General features: G+C 38.6%; 1 protein-coding gene across 9 annotated transcripts in view; it reads right to left on the reverse strand.

Annotated features, from left to right (window-relative positions):
* Positions 1–639: 639 nt before the first annotated feature.
* MAPK10 (mitogen-activated protein kinase 10) overlaps positions 640–22123 on the reverse strand; it is a 158225-nt gene continuing 136741 nt past the window's right edge. For 8 of the 9 annotated variants that reach the window (XM_071555759.1, XM_071555755.1, XM_071555758.1 and 5 more), the window contains 3 exons: positions 13993–14056; positions 13336–13413; positions 640–8414 (listed from right to left, as the gene is read on the reverse strand). In XM_071555759.1, coding sequence (XP_071411860.1) covers positions 8272–8414; positions 13336–13413; positions 13993–14056 — 285 coding nt within the window. In that variant the 3' untranslated portion in view covers positions 640–8271. Of the gene's footprint in view, positions 8420–13335; positions 13414–13992; positions 14057–22123 lie in introns of all 9 variants that reach the window. The other variant, XM_071555763.1, reaches the window with a different exon arrangement.

The following is a 22123-nucleotide window of genomic DNA, read 5'->3' on the forward strand; positions in this document are numbered from 1 at the left end:
ATTACCTGTTTCACATATTCAGTGATGTAAATCACTGAATATGGTCATAAAAATTTTGAGTCCTGAAAAGGGCAAACCTCTCAAAAGAAGATGACCCTTCAACTGTCTCAGAAGGTACCCAGTAAAACAAAAAAGTCAGACCCTACATGAAATTGTCCCTCCATTTTGCAGTAAAAATCAAAAAGCCACTGCAACTCAGAGGTTTCTCTTATATGTTGTAGCTTGACTAATCTCTGTGTATACAAACTGGGAGAAGAATAGACGTTGAAAATTGTCTTGCTTAAGCAAGTCAGAGCAAGACTACCAGCTGTTTAAAATGACATTTAAGTACCAACAACTGTAAGAGTTTACAGTGATTACAAGGGCTTTAATTCATTCTTTTCTGTAGCTTCCCACTTCAAATTGGTTGGACAGAAGGCTATTTGTGATTTTAATGTTCATCTCTAAACATGATAAATCCAAATATAAAAATGTCTTTTGTGTATTATGAATTGATTTGCTGGCAAGTATTTTGGACATAGATACTTTTTGCAAGAATTGAAGAAAACCAAAAACATTTCCCAAAAGACATCACCTCTGTGAAGTGCGTTCAACATTGTGAAAAATCATTCTGAAAATAGTAACTCTGCAGTTGATATGGTGGTTTGGGGGTTGGGGGTTTTTGTTTGGTTTTTTTATTGGGTTTGTTGTTGTTGGCTTGATTTCCTTTTACATTTTTTAATGGGGGAGACTAGATTTTACTTCACAGATTTTCATCATTGTACCCAGTCATGTGGTCATTCTCCCCACACCCCCCATAGTTATTTAGTCAGTCAGCCAGAGGAATAGAGTCTAAAGCTACTTAAAGACAGAAAGTCTGAATCTCAGGTGTCTTAAGATACATTTATATTTATGTAGTGCTGAAAATGCTTCTTAAATGAAGCCCATCAGAAGCAGCACTAACTGAATTCAGTAATCCTGGTAATGTCCACATGTTTACAGCTTTATCTGTGTCCCCTAGAGAGGGCTAAAGGAAAAGAAACAAGAAGCTAGGAGAGCTGAAGGAGCATACTTTGTATCTTCTTCATTGATACCCTTCATGCCATTCAAATAGGACTCCGGAATACACTACTTTAATTAGCAAAGCTTGTTTTAAAGTAAACAACACAAACACTCCTTATAGGACAGTCACAGTCTCCCCTGCTAGACATACAGGCTTTTTGGCAAGATCACATTCAAACAGCATGAAATTCACCCCTGTGCATGGCCACCAAAAGGCCCCTGCACTGTTTTAACTTCCATTTAGCTGCTCTAGATAGGAGCGAGTGGTTTGTGGGATAAGGATGGAGGTTCAAGACAATTTTCCTCCAAAAAAAACCAGATGGTCCAAATCCACATCTGTAAAGAACAGCAGTTTTACCACTATAAGGTCATAAAGGTGTAATATAGGCGTCATGCATAGAGTACATACCATATTTCAGTTGAGCCCTGTCCCTGCATGACTTTGAGCCCCTGTGAAAGTACAGATTCACAACACGCCTGCAATGAAGCCCTCGGTCATTAGATTTGCTGTGTTGTGCTGTTCACTGGGAATGCTGCAAAGTCATTCAACTGACAGGAGTCAAGACAGCAGTGAGAAGAGTATCCTCATGAGGAAGCTCTGACAGGATTCCTTTTGACACATGGGAGAACATGAGAGTCCCATCTTAGTTCAGTAATTGGTAAACAAACAGAAATTGGAAATCATTAATGTGACATTGATCCATAAAACACTGATCACTCAGGCCCTGTTGTCCCCTGTGGAACAGGGAACAACAGATGGTCAAAGTAAACAGGGTAAGAACAAAACAATATGGAAAGAATGTTGGTTCCTTAACAAATGTCTTACTGTAGTCCATTTATGCTGACTGACACCGGTTGTTCTTTTTCAGCTATAACTGTGCAACAAAATCGGACATGTCTCATCTTCCAGTCTTGATACTGAGCTGTTGCTGTTGTTGATTTGCTTTTCTTGGTCAAGATTTTCTTTTTTTTTTTCATTTTTTCTTTTCTTTTCTTTTTTTTTTTTTTACAACTACATTTCTCAACACTGATACATTACAGATCTTGTTAGTTATACTTTGAAGTCTGATTCATGCAGAACTACAGGCAGGTGCAACTTAGATCTTATTACAGGATGGACATGGCAAGGTGAACAGTTGTTTTTGCTAGTTAAGATCTGGAGCTTTGTTACTGTTGTGGTTTAATGCATACTGGCCATAAGTCCCACTTACCCAATTTACTAAATATACATAATTCTATATGTACACTGAAACTTCCAGCACCCTCCTTTATCAGCATGTGACTGACTTAGGAAAAGGTCAGAGGTCAACCATATTTAGGCATACAGCGGCCTTATTGTAAAAGATTTTTAACAGAAACAGCATGTTGGATTATTACATATTAATTACAGAGGAAGGAAAAAAATAAATCAATACAACTATTTACATTATAAATATCTTGCTTTCCAGAAGACAAGAATGGCCCTGTTCAGTGAAAATTAGCAAAAGAGACCTGTCTGAAATGATAAGCATGGTAGGGACACATTTATTTCCCAAATTGACTGTGTCTTCAATATGTGCTTTTCAGCTTTTCGCTCTCCAGTTAAAAGGCACCATTAGCCTCAGTTGAAGTTTTTCAACATTCTTTTGTCGAATCAAACCCTCTTTAAAACTCAAACTTGCCATGAGTCAGTGAGCCTGAACATACATTACGTTAAACATTTCACCTCTTGCAATCAATAGTTAATTAAAAAAAACCAAACCAACAACAAAAAAGAAAAATCAGGCCACACTGGCAAGTTCCTAATACACTGAAACGATTCCACTAAATTCCACTGGACAGGTCTGTTTTCCAGCTCATCAGTGAAGATGACACATTCACCATTTCCCTGCCTCCCCCAAGCATTTTACTAATTAAGACATTACATATTTGTGTAATATTCAAACCTACTGCACAATGATTTTTTTTGTGTGTGTGTATTTGTGTGTGTGTGAAAAAGATCACCTTGAGCTTGCAATTAGTTAACTGTGTCCTTTGTAAAGTGGTGGAAGTTCAAATAAGCACAGCCATCAGATTCTTGAAGATGTTACTACTACTCTCTTTATCCACACTGAGAACTTGGACCAAGTATGAGTAGAACAGAGGTTCTAAAAATCATGTCCCTATGTACACCCTCTCTTTCCTACAGACACATACAGAAACAAAGAAAATAAAAGCCTAAACATGAAGTGAACCACTAACTCAAACTTTTTTTTTTTCCAGATTGTTAAAAGAAAACTGTAATTCTTCCCTGCAGATGTTCTTTTATACTGTTCTCCCTGGAAGCACAGAGTTTGTTGGAAAATGCCTTTTTTTGTTTAGTTTTTTTTTGCATGTTCGAATTCATAGAAAATTTTAAAATTGCAATAAGCATGAAGAAAGAAATACAAGTAGATTTGAAACTAAAGTAATTTTTGTTCCTTTGAAATAGTATAAAGTTGATAACGCTGGTTACTGAAAGTTATTTTGGATGAAAATATTCCAATTACATTTCACAATAATTTCAGGACACTCCAAATAATTTTTTTCTTTAATAAAAAATCTGGGAGATTTGCTGAAAGTGACTCTCTCAGGCAGTTCTAAAATTTACTATTAGCACATTTTTCACAAGAAAATATGTTAGTGGAAAAGAAATCAGTGGTGCTTACTGGCAAATTTAGAATACAATCTAAATCAGTTAAGTAGCACTCCTTTGGAAAACTTCCTCAAGGCACTGCAACAGGTCTAATTTCTTCAGTATCTTAGCCCAAACTTTGAAGATAAAGCAATATATATGAAGACAAAACCATATATATGAACAAAATGGGTTATAAATTTCGAAGAGTGACTTAGCGACAGGATCATCTATCTCATATAACCTTCAGCAGCCAATCCTGTGCAGGAACTGGTGATTTCCAGAGGAAAACCATCAGTGCATTAGGGCTTGGAAAACCTGATCAGGCTTTCTGTAGCTTTTTTTTTTTTAACTCATTACCATATTTGCACTCCAATTTAAGCTCCTTTTTTTGTTTGTTTTTTTTTTTTAATGCAAGCTTGCTAAGATTCCTGAATCTATTTATGCCCTGGAATTCTAGACAGCAGTGGGGGATCATCAACCACAATGCAATTCCCATAAATCAGCATGTGACCAACTCAAACACCCAAACTCTCTAAAGCTATATTACATTTTAATGGAATATAGTCAAAACACACAACATACTATTCCAGTTGCCAAGTCAGTATCTGAAGTCTGTTTTCAAAAACTATCAAAAATCTTGGATTGAAAACATACATAACTTGCATCAACTTGTAGTAAATCAAAACCCCATCCTCATTTAAACTCAGCAGTACAAAAGAAAATGGACAAAGGGTCTTTTAAGAGCCATTATTTTGTTTTGTTTGTTTGTTTCTCATTCTATCCAGAAGTACTCCACCTGAAAATAAAGTGGGAATGTTTTGCAGCAGCTTCCCTCTGTACCTTGTCAATGCTATTTCCTGCAGCTAGGGCTCTGAGCAGCCATTGATAGTTAAAATACTTCTGCCATTCTCCTCACCCTGCTCATAGTTATATACATGACTTAAGTAAGACACTTAGGACAGAATCTCTTTGGGGATTCAGGCACTTAAGATATCAATAGGCTCTCAGGCATATTTTCAAGAATACCAAGATGTCCAGCTGCCCTTCAGGATGATGCCACTTCTGGCATAGGCTCTCTCATTGCCCCTTTAGTGCCTAAATACCTTGGGACATCTGTCACAGATCTCTTGCTTCCCAATTTCCTTCATCTCTGCCATGGTGGCAATTATGCTTAAAACTGTAAACCTCAGAGAATTAAGTGAAAATTCTTGCTCAAGTACTATATGTAGTAACATTTTAAACAGAAGTAGATTTTAAAGATCAATGGCAGAAATAAGAAAAGCATTTATCAAGCTGAACAAAATGTTGGAATAAAGGGGGACAGACTTGAAGAGTGGCATATCACAACTTCTAGAATCAGGAAATAAAATTTGTTTCCCTTGAGACAGCCTCCGAACATCATCACTATAATCTTTTATCCAAGAGTACATGCATTGCTGTAAGGTCTCAGCTTGACAGCACCGAATTCCTCACACAAAGCAAAACAAAGGATGGTCACTACTTCAGTTTGGACATACAAGGACCAAAATTGTAAAGAACTAATGCTTTTCTTCATGATGGCTTTTTCTCTAGTGTCCAATGTGGACAGCTCCAAGTCTCCTCCCCCAGACAGAGCTTCTCATAAAGGAGACTTATTTGAAGACAAAAAGAGATGCAGTAATTCCTTTAGGCCCTATTTCAGCAAGGCACTTAAGCACATGCTGATGTTGATCACTGCTGAGCAAAGGACAAAAGCACGTGCTAGTTAAAATTATGTATGCATCCCTATGGTCTCCATTAAGTGTTTGAACAAGCAGTGGTGCTTGGCAGGGTTAGGGCTGCTGGAATAAAGCTATGTAACTCCTGTGCTGTGGGTTCATTCAGCGCCACTCACAGGACATCAGCTATGCTTGTCCACCCAGCCCTCTTGAACCCAAACAAGACTGAACTATACCATGGGACAAAGAGTATATTTTTTGGTTTCCACAGATGAAACATGGGAGACCTACAAGTATCCATCAACTACAAATGGTTTCTCTGCTATTGCCCATGTCACATCTCCTCAGTGTCACTGGCAATGAACTGTAATTACTCTAAGTTTCTGCAGTCTAAATTGGTGGTGTTTTTGCAGTTTCTCTCACATACAGCTTTGCCTCTTTGAGACGCTTTGTTTAGTTTTGTTTAAATAACACATCCAAGTGGTGCACACTAAGGACTGTAAAGCAGGTATTAGTTACCTGAACATTATTAATATATATCTATGGTGAATTAAATCTGGAGGTGATACATTTCATTATTGCTAAGAAGTCACTCTTGGTGTTATTGCCTACATACCTACAGAGCTTTGCTGTTAACCTTTCAATATTTTTATGATCATTGGCTTCGAAGTGAGAGTTACATCACTCAATAATGACTTGATGCTTCATGGCTTAAGAGAGAATATTGCTAAATATATTTAGCAGTAGTAAATTATTGCTTTTAAAATTACTGCTCTGAGTTTGCAGAACATTATCAACCTAATTTTATTCTCAAAAAAATTTTCGTAAAAATCTACCAAAAATATAACCAGGGCTAAAAAAACACTTCCTACAGCAATTCTGATACAGCTCAGGCTTACCAAGTCTGAAATTATTCTGTATCAACTTAATTTTTATCTCCCCTTCTCATCACCCTGGAGAGAAGTATTTTCTTCCTTTCTTTCCTTTTAACAAATCTGACTTGATACTCATTTTTTTTTCCTACTGCAGAATGGCAGGCTTGTAAGCCACCCAATAGAACAGTCCTATTTTGGTAGAGTTTTGAATACATAAGAATTAGTGAATTTAAAATATCCACTAATTCTAAACACTAGTCTAAACAGTTTCTCTCTCTTTAGAAAAGCATTAGAGTACAATTTAGCTCATTTGAGTTTACATGGCACACTTTAGTAAAAGGACAGATAACTCAGATTTTAGTTAATTTCCAACTCAGGTAACAATGACCTTGCAGTGGAAAATGTTAATTGCTGTTTTGGCAGGCAAAATATTCAATAGTTCTGAAATTCTGTGTGGACTTTTGTCATCCTCTGGTAAAAACGCTTGCTGCTACTTACCATCAGAAATCCTGTGGATTATTACTTGGTAAATTCAATCTGATGTTCAGTCACTGTTGGGTTCTTTGGAACTTGTCACAAGCCTTACATCCCAGTGCACCAGCTGATGGATAACCTTTGCAATTATTTAGAAAATAGAAATACTAGACCCATGCATTCTGTGGTTCTTTTTCATGTAACACAGCTGCTAAATCTTCCAGGGGAGTCTGATGATTTGTCATGAGCAAATGAACAGCCAGAAGCACCTGGAGAAGGCCTGTTCTCTTCGTAGCAGAGGTCCCTGCTAGGGAATGATTTAAGGAAAAACAACCTCTAAGCTGCAAACACACTGAGGGGGAGTGGACCACAAATATCCATTCTCTATCTAACCTAGTATAGACCTAGACATAAAATAAAAACAAGTTGTTGCATGTCCTTTTCATAATCATATATCATAACCTGCTAATTCCCCAACCCTCTAACTTCCAAACATACCTGTAATTCATACTAGCAAGCCTATCTATGACCTAAGATGATAACTCACTTAACAGTGACAGGAAAAGTTGCTTACTGAGATAAATCTTTCTGGGCATAAAAAACCTTCATTCTTGTTCCCTGTAGTTTGCAAAGATACATGTGCTTCCTTCTAACCTGGACTCAGCTTGGCATATCTGCTCTAAAAATCAGAACAACAAGTCTTAACATTCACAAACTAACATTTTTCTATGAAGCTCTGTGGCTTCTTCTTTCAATAAAACTGGTTATTATTTCAAAATATATATACAACTCTCAGCAGAAATTTTGGTGCTACATCTTCAAGTGTCTGAGGGAGCCACAGTTCTATGTGGTTATTTACACTTCCACAAGTCCTCATACAAGATATGCAACCTCATGAATGAACAAACAAATAGAATATATACTGGTAATATCACATATGTGGTTATGCAATTCACCTGAAATGGACCATTTATGGTTGTGGAGTGCACACTAAGTACGTATGCAGTTGTGCATGCTCCTGTGGGCAGACAGCTGCATACACTGCCAGAATTCTCTTGGCATGTGTGTGTATGTGCTATTCCTATATGAAGGAAAATGCATGTATATCCCTGTCTGCCTCAATAGGCAGATGACAGAATAGAGAGTGAAGGCAGATACACGCTCGTATGTTTGAGAGTGGCTACTGCACACCTTGTCATGCCAGTGTGAAGAGGACAGTTGCAGGTTGCTGGTTTTGCAGCCATTCATTTTACATCTTGTGGGGAGGGGGGGTTAAAAAAGGATTTTTCAGTTCCTTCCCCCCCCCCTCCCCAGTAAGCATCACTGGAAGAAGACCAAAGCAGAGCAACTATAAGTTAAATATACACTTGAGCTTAGCTGCATTACATAACTCTGTAGGAGAAGCAGGCTGAAAAGATTTTGTTTGTTTGTTTTGTTTAAATCTTTGTATTTTATTTCTCTTTCTTTTCATCTCTTAACTCTGATTAATTTTTCCTCCTAAATGACATCATCCTCTGAAGAACGCTGGGTTTCGCAGGCAGGCGGCTAGTCACCTGCAACAACCGAGGGGTCCCGCAGAAGCTTCCAGGCTGCTGTCCGTGTCAGACGCCAGAGTTTGATCCGTGGACATGGATGAGATGTCATTGACAGATGAGGATGGAGGGAGGCTTTCACTGCTGTTCACTGCTGCACCTGTGCTACGAAAACGAACACCAACGTGATTAAACCTGAAACCCCAGAACGCGTCAGATTTTACAAAGCAAAGGATACTTACCCCGTGGCAACAGGCGTGTAAGTACACAGCCCATTTTAAACAGTGGCAAATATTAGCAGAAAATGGGCCACACAAAATCTAGGCATTGGATAATATTAAATATTTTACCAGGAAATTCTCTCCCACAACAGTCTGTTTTGAAGAGTTACAGTTCATAACACTCACATTTCAAAGCTCTGCGTGGGAACTGCTTTCTGCTCTTGTAGTACTACAAAAATCTTATGGCATCAGAACTACCTTTAAATCAGTTTACTCTTCTGATACATTGGGAAAATAAAATAGTTAATTTAGTAGGTGCTGCAAAAAGACAGAGCAATCTTAATGATGTCTAACTGGTGACTGCAGACAGCAATCATTATCTTCTCTGACAGAAGACTTGTTTTTCTAAGACTTAATTACATGTAACTCATTCAGGTACTCATTACATGTATCTCAGCATCCAGAACAATAGTGTTACTTCATGTTTGCATGTTACTTAATCACGTGGTATTTGATGAAAATGCTAATCAGTCAAGATAACTTCATTTATATGTAGTCAAAATATGACTGAATTTATCTACATTAATGACTAAACAGTATATTACTTTTCTAAATGTTCACTGTGCTGAACAGAAGCCTGCCATTAAAGGTCATGGATACTGTCTCAGAACTCAAATGGAAAGAATTCTGGTAGGTTCAACAGACTTTGAATCAAACTGTTGTTGTGCAGCTTTTTTTGATCAATGTGCAATCCACCTAGCTAGGCAAAATAACTGAAGAAATAGCTGCAGCAATTCTACAGGTGAAGATTTAGTTACACTCAGCACCACTGAATTCAACAAACCCTGGTATGTTCTTTTCAGCAAGTATCAACTCCACACATAAGGTTCTGGAAACTGCATTTTTAGTTACTCCTGGCTTTCAGCACAATTCTACATGGCACAACACACAGACATGATAGTTGCTGTTGCAGGCCCAAAGCACCCAGACTCAAAAAATATCCATCAAACCAAATAAAACCACACTAAATGTAAATGACAGAGTTAAAGAATTCAGCAGCACAAAGCAGCACTTATGCACTAAAACTCAGAAACCCAACCAAAAGCTGTCCTAGACAGTAAGGAATGCTTCATTTCCTATTCTTAGCACCTGTCTGGTGCTACAACAGCTTGTTCTTGAAGGGATGGGTGCCAGGTGAGACAGCATAGAAATGACAGAGGTGTATTCAAAAGAGAAAAAGTGCCCCATTTATGAATTTGCTGTTTGACAGGAAGCTTCTCACTGGCTGCAGGTTTGAAGAAAAGAGCTAAAGGTTAGAGCAGGTGAGAAACAGCTCCTGGGGTTTGTTCCTGGCTCTGTCATTGACTTGACAGCTACTGTTTTAAGCCACATCAGCTTCCCTGCTGTAAAGCAGGGATTGCTTCCTCAGAGGGCTCCTGTGAAGTGCTGTTAATGAGCACCATTGGAAGTGCCCCTGAGATTTCAGAGGTAAGTGATACAGATCTGGGGGTGAAAAAACTGAAAGGAGAACTGCAGATTTTGCTGTTTCCAGAAGAAAAGCCCTGTGTCTGTCCTGGGGGTTTGCTCAGCTTCTTATAAATCATATAAATAACAACTCTTGATATTGAATGCCACAATGCTTGGCAAGTCCATCACCTGCTTAATTTAGGCTCTGCACGTGACAGAAGTTTAGTAAAGGTATTCAGTAGTTCCTGGGTGATAGCAGCAAAACTGACCAAATCAGACAGAAACTGAAAGCCAGGAAAGGAAAATTAAAAGATCAATTTGCATCTGGAAATGGAATGCTAAGAATAAGCTGCACTAAGATCAGTGCTATTTACTATATTCTACATCCAGAAAGGAGAAGACAGTTGAAAATGTTAGGTATGAAACTATAGCTGGGTAATGAAGGCTCGTGGAGAGTATGAGAAGACGTTAGATAGTACGGACAGAACTTATGTTTAATTCTAAATAATCTACAGCCTTGTATTATTTTTTATTTAATGAAAACATCTGCTGTTTGATCATATCCATCAGAAACACTTTTTTATAATGCATTTACCAAATAAAAACATCATTCCTCCCCTTTGTTTTTTGCATAAAACAGCTTATATCCTTTGCTTCTCTGCTTCAGAAATGACAGAGCAGAAGAGTCCCAAGACTGCTAGTGCAAAGTTCTACTGCACTTCCTGGTAAAGCTTCAAATAAATAATACATCTTCCTTGGAACCCAGAAGGAAACCTCAACAGAAGATTCACATACACATGTTTGATAACCAAATATATGAGTGTGTATTTTGGAGAGGTTATAGGTGTATAAAAGGTATATATCTTCATGTTATAAGGGTGTGAATTAGTCAACAATCCTGGAGGTTGATTCGTGGCTATTTCTCACATGTGTCGTTATGTCCAGTTCCACTGAGAAAACTTTTTATTCTAATCACTTGTATTCTCCCAGCCTAGTAATGATATGGCATAGACCCTTTGGAATAGTCAGCATATTAGTAAGGGGTACAGCCTCTCAATTAGTACATAAAATAAAACTGTTTAGCAATTCTGTGACAAAGAAAGAATAGAAAAGCAAATAGTAGGATCTAAGATTAAATTCCTTGTTTATGTGTGTATGTGGACATGCACATGGTGCTTACATATTTATGTAACACATATGTACACATCTACACACAAATCTTTCCACTCAATTCAGCACTACCAATGTCTTAACTAGGTTTGGACATGGTGAGCTCTGAAAGACAGAAGTCAACTAGATAAAGTATAGAGAAAAGCACTAAGTTGGAAAGACTGAAAGATGCAGGTAGTGAAGTTCAAAGGAAGGAAGACTGATTAGGGTATGATAATGGATTTATGTGAGCTAAAAGCTGACAGAAAGAATCATAGATTAATCTGTTCTCCAAGTTTTGTGGAGACAGGACAAGAACTGCAGCAAGAATGACTTCAGTAAGGCAATGCAAAAAGCTCTTTTGAAAATAAACAATGTAGCCTAGAGAGATCTTTTGGACAGGCAGAAGTAGTATCTGTTGGGAGCAATTTTAGACACTGTTGATTTTGTTCACTGAACATGAGCATGAGGGATACTTGAGTTTCCCTCCAAGCCCCACATTTCAAGCTGGTATGTTTTATTAACCTATTCTTCACAGAACAAGAGATTGACACCCTGATACACAGGCAGTCTAAGTAACCATATCAATGGGCAATTATTATCCCTGGTGCTGTCAGCTTCAGCAGTCTCCTGAAAACTGATCAAGTAATCATGGAAACTAATCTTCAGCTTGCTTGCTATGATTATTGATAGAGTGCCAAATTTTAGCTTTCTGAACTCTTGCCAAGAACACCAACCAATGAGTAATGTGTGTGTAGTCTCTCTCTTTTTCCTTATGCTCAGAACTGGTGTTTTACCTCATTCTTTCAGTATTTCATTCAGCTGAAAATTTAAGTCAGGCACGTGAAGTGAAGAAAAACAGGAAATCTATTGTTTCATAAAACAGCCTCATCTGAGAGCAGTTTTTAAATTGTTGCTAAACTTGTTGGTGCCTAACAATCAGAAAACAAAGAGAAACAGCAGAATAAATGCAGGTCAGAAATGACAATTTTGTATGTTTGAAAATGTTTTACAGAAACAATAAAACCCTTCCACACAGAAAAAAACCAGAATGTGGAATACATAAAGCAATCCCTAGATAGTTATTTCTTTGATCATAAATCAGCCTGCAACCACACTTCTGTAGGGGAGAAAGATTTATGAACAAGAATTTATCTTGTTATGACCCCAGATTACTTTTCAGTGGTGGTACCATAGTTGGGTAAATTAAATCTGCAAGGCCTATACTTTGTTTGCTTCTTGACAAGAAAACAATGGATTGTTTCCAATATATTGTTTCATTGATGTCAAACTCGAGGTGCCCTGCTAATGCTCCAATATCACCATCCAGCCCTCTACTACTCCCTCTATTGTTGCCACGTTTTCCCCTGTCCTGTCAATTGCTAATGACACATTCTTGTTCTAACAGTAAGTTCAGCAGCAAGTGAAAAATGAGAATGCAAAAAAATATCTCTCTGAACATATGCAGAGAACACTGAATTAAATTATTTGACTTGGAGGACAGGCTCTGAAGTGGTAGTTTTACATCTAAAGGCTACTGGAACTCTGTGCTCAAAATCTGGTCACTTCAAGTCTGCCAGTGGGAGCACACCTTCACAAAAATGTATTCTAGGTACTGGCAGCCACAGTTTGCACTTCTGTGAAAGGAACTGCTGATGTGAATTTTCCTTAGGAAAAAAAAACCTTAGTTGTGATTTTTTTTTTTGTGACAGAACTTTATGAATCAGTGGTTGAAGACAACTTTCCCTTCTCACTGAAGTGAAAACAAAGCTTGTCAGCAAGCTGTTCTAATGACTTCTGAAAGGATGAACTACCAGACTAGGTACCAGACACTTACATGGGTTGGGGTGGGGGGTCAGGTGTACAGTGCTGCATGTCCAACAGATGAATATGTGGCAGCATCAACATATTTGCTTATATCAACTACCAAATTATTAGTTCAGTTATGCATCCATAAGCAGTATAAAAATACTAGTGTGAGGCCAACTTTCCAACCACAGAAGTATAACCTGTAATCACAGATCTTTCCACAGAAAATACCAGGACAACTATCTCTCAAAAAGCAACAAGACCAGTTTTTAAGAATTAACATGACACTGGAGCACAACTAATCAAGGTCAACCCATTAGAAGCACTGGATTTCACAGTCTACATAATGGCAAGTGTAGCCCAAGTGCTTCTGCCATCTCCATTCTTTTTGTAAGTACACAAATTGCATCAAAGTTATTCAATGGGGCCGAGTACCTGAAGGAGAAGGCTGTCCTTTTACTACGCCATTTTTAGTCTTTTCTTCAGAATTCATTACTTCTTTGTAGATGAGTTCTGGAGGAGAGATTGTAAGAGTTACAAACAGGGACCAATGCCTGTGACCAGGAACAAAAATACTATCCCATAGTGTTGTAGCCCTCCCAAGAGCACCCTAGTTCTGCCCTACCTTGTCTTTACAATCCTGACTGCTCTACTTGCCTAAGACCTCCCTCTTCCATTCCCCTCCTTTCCTCACCTCTTTTTGGTGCTAAATTGAGACAAATGGGATTAAACTAGAACACATGAATTGTTTAACAGTGTACTGTCTGTAAATGAAGCAGCACAATAATACACTTTACTGTGGCTAAAATTCTGATGTATCATCCCGTTGAACAGTAGTCTGTTCTCCAGATGATATCCTTAGATTTCAGTGAAGCACTGGAATCCACACCTCCTGTGCTAACATTATGCTGTGTAGATAATGATAGTCCTCCGGACATTTCTTAAGTTTTTTCCACCAAAGCACCAGTTTGTAGGATTAGTGTCAATTCTTTATGTCTCAGGAATTCTGATTTTAACACAGACATACTAGGCAGTGGGATGTGGCCATTTTGCCACTGAAATACTCCTTCCCATGTTTTAAGCTGCAATTACCTTTCCATTCCTCAATTGTATGTTCCCTTTCATCCAGCTGTTTATCATATATCTGAGGAGGAGGCTGTAGGAAAGAAAAAAAGCTTTTTAGTCAACTGTCTGTTATATTATAAATAATTAGGAGTAATTACTTAATTTAAGATAATTTCTCTTCTTCCCCTTTGTAATCCATCCTGTACATGCAAAAACACATGAAAAACTTTTGAATATTGAAGAGATAACACTTCTGGAATTCAGCTCTTTTTTGTAGAGGGAATCAATATACTTCTCTGTTTATCTCTTTTAAACAAGAGGCATAGTTGCAGTTGAAATAAACCCCAGGTCAATGAGGCCACTGTGCTTGTACTGAGCCTAGAAACTCCACATACTGATTGTTTCCACCAGCAGAGAAGTACTGTCACAATACCAAATAAATCTTGATTAATTAGTAATAGCATCATTATATTAATTTAAAGTTGCTCTTTAGATTTGCTGCTATACAAACTTCTCAGAATATCTCTAGTTTTGAAGTAAATCTCCCTGCCACAATTCCTGATCCATGTTCCAAGTTCCCAAGCTTTCCAGGATATGTATTTTTAAGTAACTTTGCTTTGGAAAGAACAGGGTTTTTTTGCTTGTTTGTTTGTTTGTTTGTGAGTTTTTGTGGTTTGTTTTTTTTTTCGGCGGGGGGGAGGGCTTGTTTGATTTTTTATTGGGGGTGGGGAAGGGTTGGGTTTTTTTTAATTGATCAGAGTGTCACAGAACTGGCAGGTCCTGGAATTTATTGAGACGAAGACACCTAGAATGTCAGGAAGTCTGAATACCTGCTTTCATTGGGCAACTGAACCATGTGGTCATTGCCTCTCCTGATGTTAGCTGCCAGACACAGCAGCCAAGCAAGGCAGATGACACTTCCGAGCTTCAGCATCTGAGATGAAAGTATCTAATGAAGATGGAAAGGATCTCCAACACTTTTCTCACTCATATGTGTTTCCTCTGACTTTCATCTTGGGCACTTGGCCATTAAATCCCTTTCAAAACATGCTCCTATTAAATGCACACTTACCAAGCTGTTTTCTGATTCACTAAGGAGACAGAAATTTGCTCTCAGGACTCTACCTCCATCAGTCGATGAAGCTATTTGCATGCTACAAATACAACTGAAAAAGTAATAGCTCAGTGACATAATATGGACCAGGAAAATTACACGATAGCTGAACTGCACAAGCCCACTGAAAACAAGAGAAGTTTTCACAGAGTGATAGATGTATCAAGGCTAAAGACAAAGGAATTTGGCTGAGTCTTGGACTGCCAAGTCTCCCACCTGAGAAGGTGCTGAGAGTGAATGCAAAACACTTGCCATGAGTTGAAGTGAGTGCCAGGTCTCAGAAGGGTTCCTGAGGCTCTACTATATCAGCAAGGTAAGACATAACCCTATAAGAAGTCTGAGTCCAAAACCAATGCAGCTGTTCTTTTATTCAGTGTAACAACCCTCCTTGGTCCTTTCCAGTGAGTCCTGAAGCTTAAGGCAGATGCAATCCTCCATGGGGACTCAAAGTTTCTGCTGATGGTGTTACCAGGGTGTTAAACGGTACAAGAGAGTAGGTGAGCCTCACCACTGACCAGTGGGATGTGGTAAGGAAGCTCCACTCCTCCTGCTGGAATCCTGCTCAGCCACTCAGCCAGCCCTGCAGCATGCCTTTTCCTGCTGGTGAAAACAGAGAAAGCTGGCCAAGACAAGGAAATTGGAGGGCTAGGAATTTATAGGAGCAGGAGGGGAGGCATTTGGCTGAGCTGTAGCTGAATCACATTGACAGAACCACTGCTTCTCTGTCAGGTGACAAAAAAAACAGGTAAACCAAGCTGGACAAGAATATCCTGCACGTATCTTTCTTTCTAAAAGCTTCAGAAAGAGGCTTGCAAAAAGTGTACATTGTGGGTAAAATTGCTCTAAACACTTTTTATGCTTTCCATAAAAAAAACTTGTATTTCTCCCCCAGAGAGAAGTAAGAGTATAGGTTCCTTCACCACTTCAATACTCAGACACAAATCACAGAATCAAAAGGAACAAGTGATCAGATGCATATGTCTGTTCTCAGATCGCAAAACCACAAAATCTTTGGCTTATGACTCTTCTAAATTACTTCACCTACATCTTAAACAGGCATAATTGGCTAACAGGCAACAAGAAAATCAGCAGCAAACATTTCCTTGATTAACTCATTCTGGAAACAAAAGCATTTTCCAGGGAGAGAACCCAGAATAATCTCACTTGTTACCAAGCTCCTACTCTTCTTTGAAAACAAACAAGGGAGAGTAACCCAGCTCCACTTCGGACACTGCAGGATGCCAGAAGCTGCACCTGCACAGCATTCTACTGCTCCACCAGGGTTTCTGTTGCAGACCTTTATTTGTGAGGTAGCAGAACCCACAGCTACAAACCACAGCTCTCGGCAGGAATGTGGGAGCCAAGGGTAACAAATATTCAGCATAATGACATGAATAAATCCCTTCTTTTCACAGAAGCAGGATCTATAACCTCTAAAGACTTTGCAGAGCATAGGTGAATGGAGCTCTGCTGAGAGGCCAGGCCAATGTTCTCATGCTGGGAGAAGTGAAGCTTTCCCATCTAAATTCCCTGATATAAGGAAATTAGCACTTATCTTTTCATTGATTTAAGGCACAGAAACAAGCTGAGAATACCACAACAATTTCAAGAACTTATTTTCCCAAATTTTCATTAATCCTAATGAGAACCACAAAGCTTAATACAAAATCCCCTCCGGGCTGCCACCTTTTTTCTGCTAACTTGCTTGTTTTGTGGGTTTTTTTAAAACCCATATCTAAAATTCAAGGGATGAAGGGAGCTTTTTAAGGATGATACACAAATATTGTCACAAAAAAGGAGCAATCAGAGCAGCTGCCATACTGGGGTCCTTCTGGACACCCGATTTCAGACTTGGTGCAAAGATTAGGCTAAAACTGACTTTGCTACCTAAGTCAAATGCCTTAGAAAATGACTGAGTTTACAATCATTAACTTTCTATGTGGATGTTGCTGCAGTATTATAGACATTCTTATAAATTCTTCATACAGCACATGCCATCTGAGAGTTACACGGTTTCATTTGTACAGGTTTCAGAAACAGTATATAGTTAAACCAGCACTAATTCAAGGCTGGGTGTGGATCAATCCTATGGGTGGCAGCATCTAGCTTCAGTTTAAAGCAGCCATTTTCTCCCCAAACCAGATTGATCTGTAAGCAATTGCATTGGCAGCAATAACAAAGAAAAGAACCTATTTTTGAATGTGGAAGTAAAGGAATGAATTACATTTTTCTTGTAGATATTTAAAAAACCCTCTTGTTGTTTCAGTGGTTGTTGGCTTTTCCAGTTTACAAATTGATTTTTAAAATATTTTTGCATTAAATGTAATATGCATTGAATATAATAAAAACGACAAAAACCACAACAGAAAATAGCCACATGACTGTGCCTCTGGAGGGGGGGATAAAAAAGCCAAAACAAATAAGCAAATAAACAAAATCAATCAAAAAACCCAAACCTAAACAAAAAGCAAAACACACAAAAGACAGGGGGTTTTATGTGGTCTGATAAACAGCAGGAGACTACTGCATTTGTTAAATACCTTTCTAATATCCAGGGAGGCAAAGCTTTTCGCTAGAGAAAAAGTAGAACATATGTTGAGGCTGATATATTCTCACTTTCCCAAAGCAACACAGACTGGTTTGTATGCCACTACTAGAAAGCAGAGGGAACAGGCTGAAGCTCACACTTGAATAAATCCTGCTATCTCTGTCCCTGCCTCTGCAGAGCTAGTGGCAGCACAGCGGAGACCTTAGGATGAGCTGGTTTTAGAAAGCTTGGCAGAGCAAGGCTTGAATCTGCATCTGTTCCCAGAATCACAGGGTCCAGAGCAGTAGTTCTGGAGCAGCATCAAAGGCAGCAAGAGAAATAGAATATACGAATAAAAGAGCCTGGAGGCTGTAAAAGTTAATGGTGTGAAGTTAAACATTTTGTTAAACGGCTTAGATCCTCATAATAGGTAAATATAAAAACTCCTCTGTGTTTTGCCACAACCTAGGCTGTGTAACTGGTACCATTTATATATCTATTTTTGCAGTGCAAACCAAAGTACACCAGTTTGCTGTCATCACAAGTCTGATGTCTCTTTATCTAGAAAGGAAGATGTTGAGTGCTTTGGATTTCACTCTTTAATGCTGAAGGACTCCACAGTGGGCTAGGCATGATCTCAGCTGTGGATATGGAAGAAAAGAGGCCTCTGAGCCCATTTGTTCCTTGGAGTCTTTGGAGAGACTTTTGGAAAACTCCACACATAGTATGCATCAAAGAAACTGTGGACTGAGCTGGTTTTGAACAGCTGGACTGTAAGGATACCATGCAGCAGGAGTCAAGATTACTTGGCTACACACAGATGACTGAACAGCTTGCAGATACAACAAACAAGCTGAAAAAAGATTTAGTTTGGTTTGGAAAAGAAAAAGAGAAAAGAAATGCTTCTTTCTTCTCTAACCACTACACCTCACTGACATTAACAAAGATTGATGTAGAAGCTATTTTCAGCTTCCCCAGTTCATCATCTATAAATGGATAGCTGTTGCTGATTAGAGGAAATGTCCGTGCTTGTGTCCCAAGCAGAGCTGCATAATTCCTTTGTAAGACAACAGACATGCACCATTGACCTCTATATGGAAAACCAAGCCCTGTAACTACTAAAAAACCCCATGTAAGATCATTAAACTTCAGATAAAACATCTATACACACAGAGTTGAGCAACAGAAAAGAATACCTGAAAAGATACACAACCTAACAGCCTTGGTTTTGTCATGTAGTGAAGGTGACACCTTCTTTTAAGTGTTGTTTGCCAAGGCCACAGAGCTCTCCAGAAGCTCCTCTCCATCCTAATGGATGCTTCATACTCAAAGGTAAAATAAGAAGTGGGTGATTTTTTTTTTGTTTTTTCTTCTGACAAACTATGAAACTTGAAATTCATTTGAACAAATTGTATTCAACAGGTGCTCATAGATAGTTTATAGAGGGCTAAGACAATACAGAAGCAGTTTCTGTCCTGGACCTCAAACTGAGGTAAACCAAGGAAAGAGCATCACACTAATATAAGGTAACACATAGACTGGCATGCAAAGAAAAATGAAGGATAGTTCACAACTTAGCCCCTTGTGGATGGTCCTAGACGCAAAAATACCCCAGTGAAATAAAAATCCTATGAAAATAAAACCAGTAATGAAAGCAGTGTGAGTAACAGTGAATAAAACACCACAAAATCTATCATCTTTGTAAAATTCTATCAACATAGATAAATGCTTAAAAGGAGTATTTTTTACATCTGATTTTTCTGTTCATAGGAATCTTTCTTCTAGTGGATGGCATGTATCAGATAACAAGGATTAACTGCAAGTACAGTAAAATCTAAGACAAATTTTGAAACCAGTTAACAGAAAACATCATATAATTATTTATGGCAGATTTTGCTAGTAGATTTGTTTCCATGAAATGTAACAATACTTTTCCCAAGAAGGAATCAATATGAGATCACACCTATACTCACAATGTTCCAAAATATAGATGAAGAAAAAATGTGCAAGATGAGGGACAATTCCTTAGCAAACAGCAAAACTTCTTCTAAGACAGCATCTTCCAGAAATGTGCAAGCAAATACTTTTGGCCAGAAAGTACTTGGTCATCTTTTTATGAAATACTATAATTGAAAAACCAAGGACAGGAATATAAAGCAGCCACAGCCTTGCATAAGGATGTCACTTTGCTATGTGTAAGTAGGTATCTCTCCCATTCAAAACTTTTTAATGCCAAGAAAATGAAAGGAATTAGGCTGGAGACCAGGCAGCTCAAGTCAACACAGTCCTAGAGAACAACCAACACAAATGTTCTGCTGGACCTCATACTAACAAACTAGGAAGGCCCCTGGAGATGTGAAGGTTGGAGGCAGTCATGGGTACAGTGATCATGAGACTGTGGAGTTCAGTATCCTGTGAGGAGGAACCAGAGCAATGAGTAAGATCACAGGCCTGGATTTCAGGAGAGATAACTTTGCTCTCTTCAGGAACCTTCTTGGAAGAATCCCATGGGAACATATCCTAGAGAGAAGAGGGGTCTAAGAGAGCTGGTTAATATTTAAGGATCACTTCCTTCAGGTTCAAGAACAGTGGATCTCTGTGGGCAATAAATTGAGCAAAAGGGATAGGAGACCTTCATGGATGGAGTCATGGAATCATAGAATCAGAAAATCATAGAATATTCTGAGTTGGAAGGGATCCACAAGGATCATCAGTGTCCAGCTCCTGGTTCTAGACAGGGCAGCTCCAACAATCACACCATGTGCCTGAGAGCATTGTCCAAATGCTTCTTGAACTCTATTCCAGTGCCCAACCACCTTCTGAGTGAAAAGCCTTTTTCTAATATCCAACCTAAACCTCCCCTGATGTAACCTCAGGCCATTCTCTCAGGTCCTGCCACTAGTTACCAGAAAGAAGATATCTGTGCCTGCCCCTCCTCTTCCTCTCATGAGGAAGTGGTAGACAGTTATATGAGGTCTTTCCTCAGTTTCCCCTTCTCTATGCTGAACAAGCCAAGTGATCTCAGCCACTCCTCAGTGGCCCTACAGTGGATCCTTGCGAACCGCACTAGTGGCAGGTCACCAGCTTGATGTCACCCCACTTACCACCCTTTGTGCCCATCCTATGAGCCAATTGCTCAGCCATTGCATGATGTGTTTATCCATCTGTGTGCTGGACATTTTGTCCAGAAGGATACAGTGACAGGCAGTATCAAAAGCATTACTGAAATTCAAAATTCCTAAGTAGGTTAAAGCATCATAAAAGTAAATTAGGTTTGACAATTAGGAGGACTTTCCCTTCATGAAGCTGTGCTGGCTGTGACCAATGACTGCATTGTCCTTCAGGTGTTTTTCAGTATGTCCCAGAATAATCTTCTCCATAATTTTACCAGGCACTGAAGTGAGACTGGGTGGCCTGTAGTTTCCAGGGTCCTCCTACTTGCCTTTCTTGAAAATTGTGACATTAGCCAGCTTCCAGTCAACTGGGACCTTTCCAAATTCCCAAAATCATTCCAAAATCATTGAGAGAGGTCTCACAATGACATCAGCCAGCTCTTTGAGTACTTTCAACAAGAAACTCCTGATAAAACTCAGAAATAAGCAGGAGACACGTGAGGTGGAAGCAGGGACAGACCACTTGGAATAAACATAGAGATGTTGTCAGAATACGCAAGATATGCAATGAGGAAGGCCAAGGCCTATCAGGAATGAAATCTGGCTAAGGATATCAAGGATAACAAGAAGGGTTTCTTCAAAAGCACCAATAACAAAAGGAAGAAGAACTTCTTTACTATGCTAAAGCACATGTTTAGGAATCCATTCTGTTCACAATTTGAACATTTTGGGCCCTGCAGTGCCCTGCATATAGGCAGCACTGCATAAACATTAGGGGAGATATGAAAAATTAAATATCAGATTTGGGATTTATTCACAGACCATCTCAATAAAGGGTAAGAATGTATAGCAACTTTAAAAAAAGGCAGCTGTGCAAATTAAAACATTGTCTCAAGCACAGCATTTTCAGATGGAAAACTAGAGAAGTTAATAAGTCATCAGGGAGATTATACTGAGATTATCTACAATAAACAGGATAGTCTACTTGTAGAGGCAAGAGACATTGGAAACCTCTTCTGTCCTAAAAAGGGAACTAAAACAGTTTGAGGGAGAAAAGATATGTATGTCATTTACTCATGATAATAGTACAAATGCTGTTATAGTATCACAGTAGGAAAGTATTAAACATAGTATTTGTTTAAAAGTGGATCCAAGATGGTTTCTGCATATAAGTTCCAGGAAGAAGGAATCTTTAACTGAAATCTAATAGACAGAAGTAAGGCTTATAGGTTCCTATTCTGATTTTAAAACAGATTTCATATGTAATATTAGTAAATATATTTTTGCTCTTTGAACTCTGTTTTCCCTACAAATAAATTAGATGTCAAGATTGAGAAAAGATTTCAACAGTTCCTAAAATCTTGGGAATTCCACACAATTATAAACATACATAATCTGTATGTT

Source organism: Pithys albifrons, chromosome 5 (genome assembly GCF_047495875.1).
Source record: "Pithys albifrons albifrons isolate INPA30051 chromosome 5, PitAlb_v1, whole genome shotgun sequence".
In the NCBI taxonomy this organism is placed as follows: domain Eukaryota; kingdom Metazoa; phylum Chordata; class Aves; order Passeriformes; family Thamnophilidae; genus Pithys; species Pithys albifrons.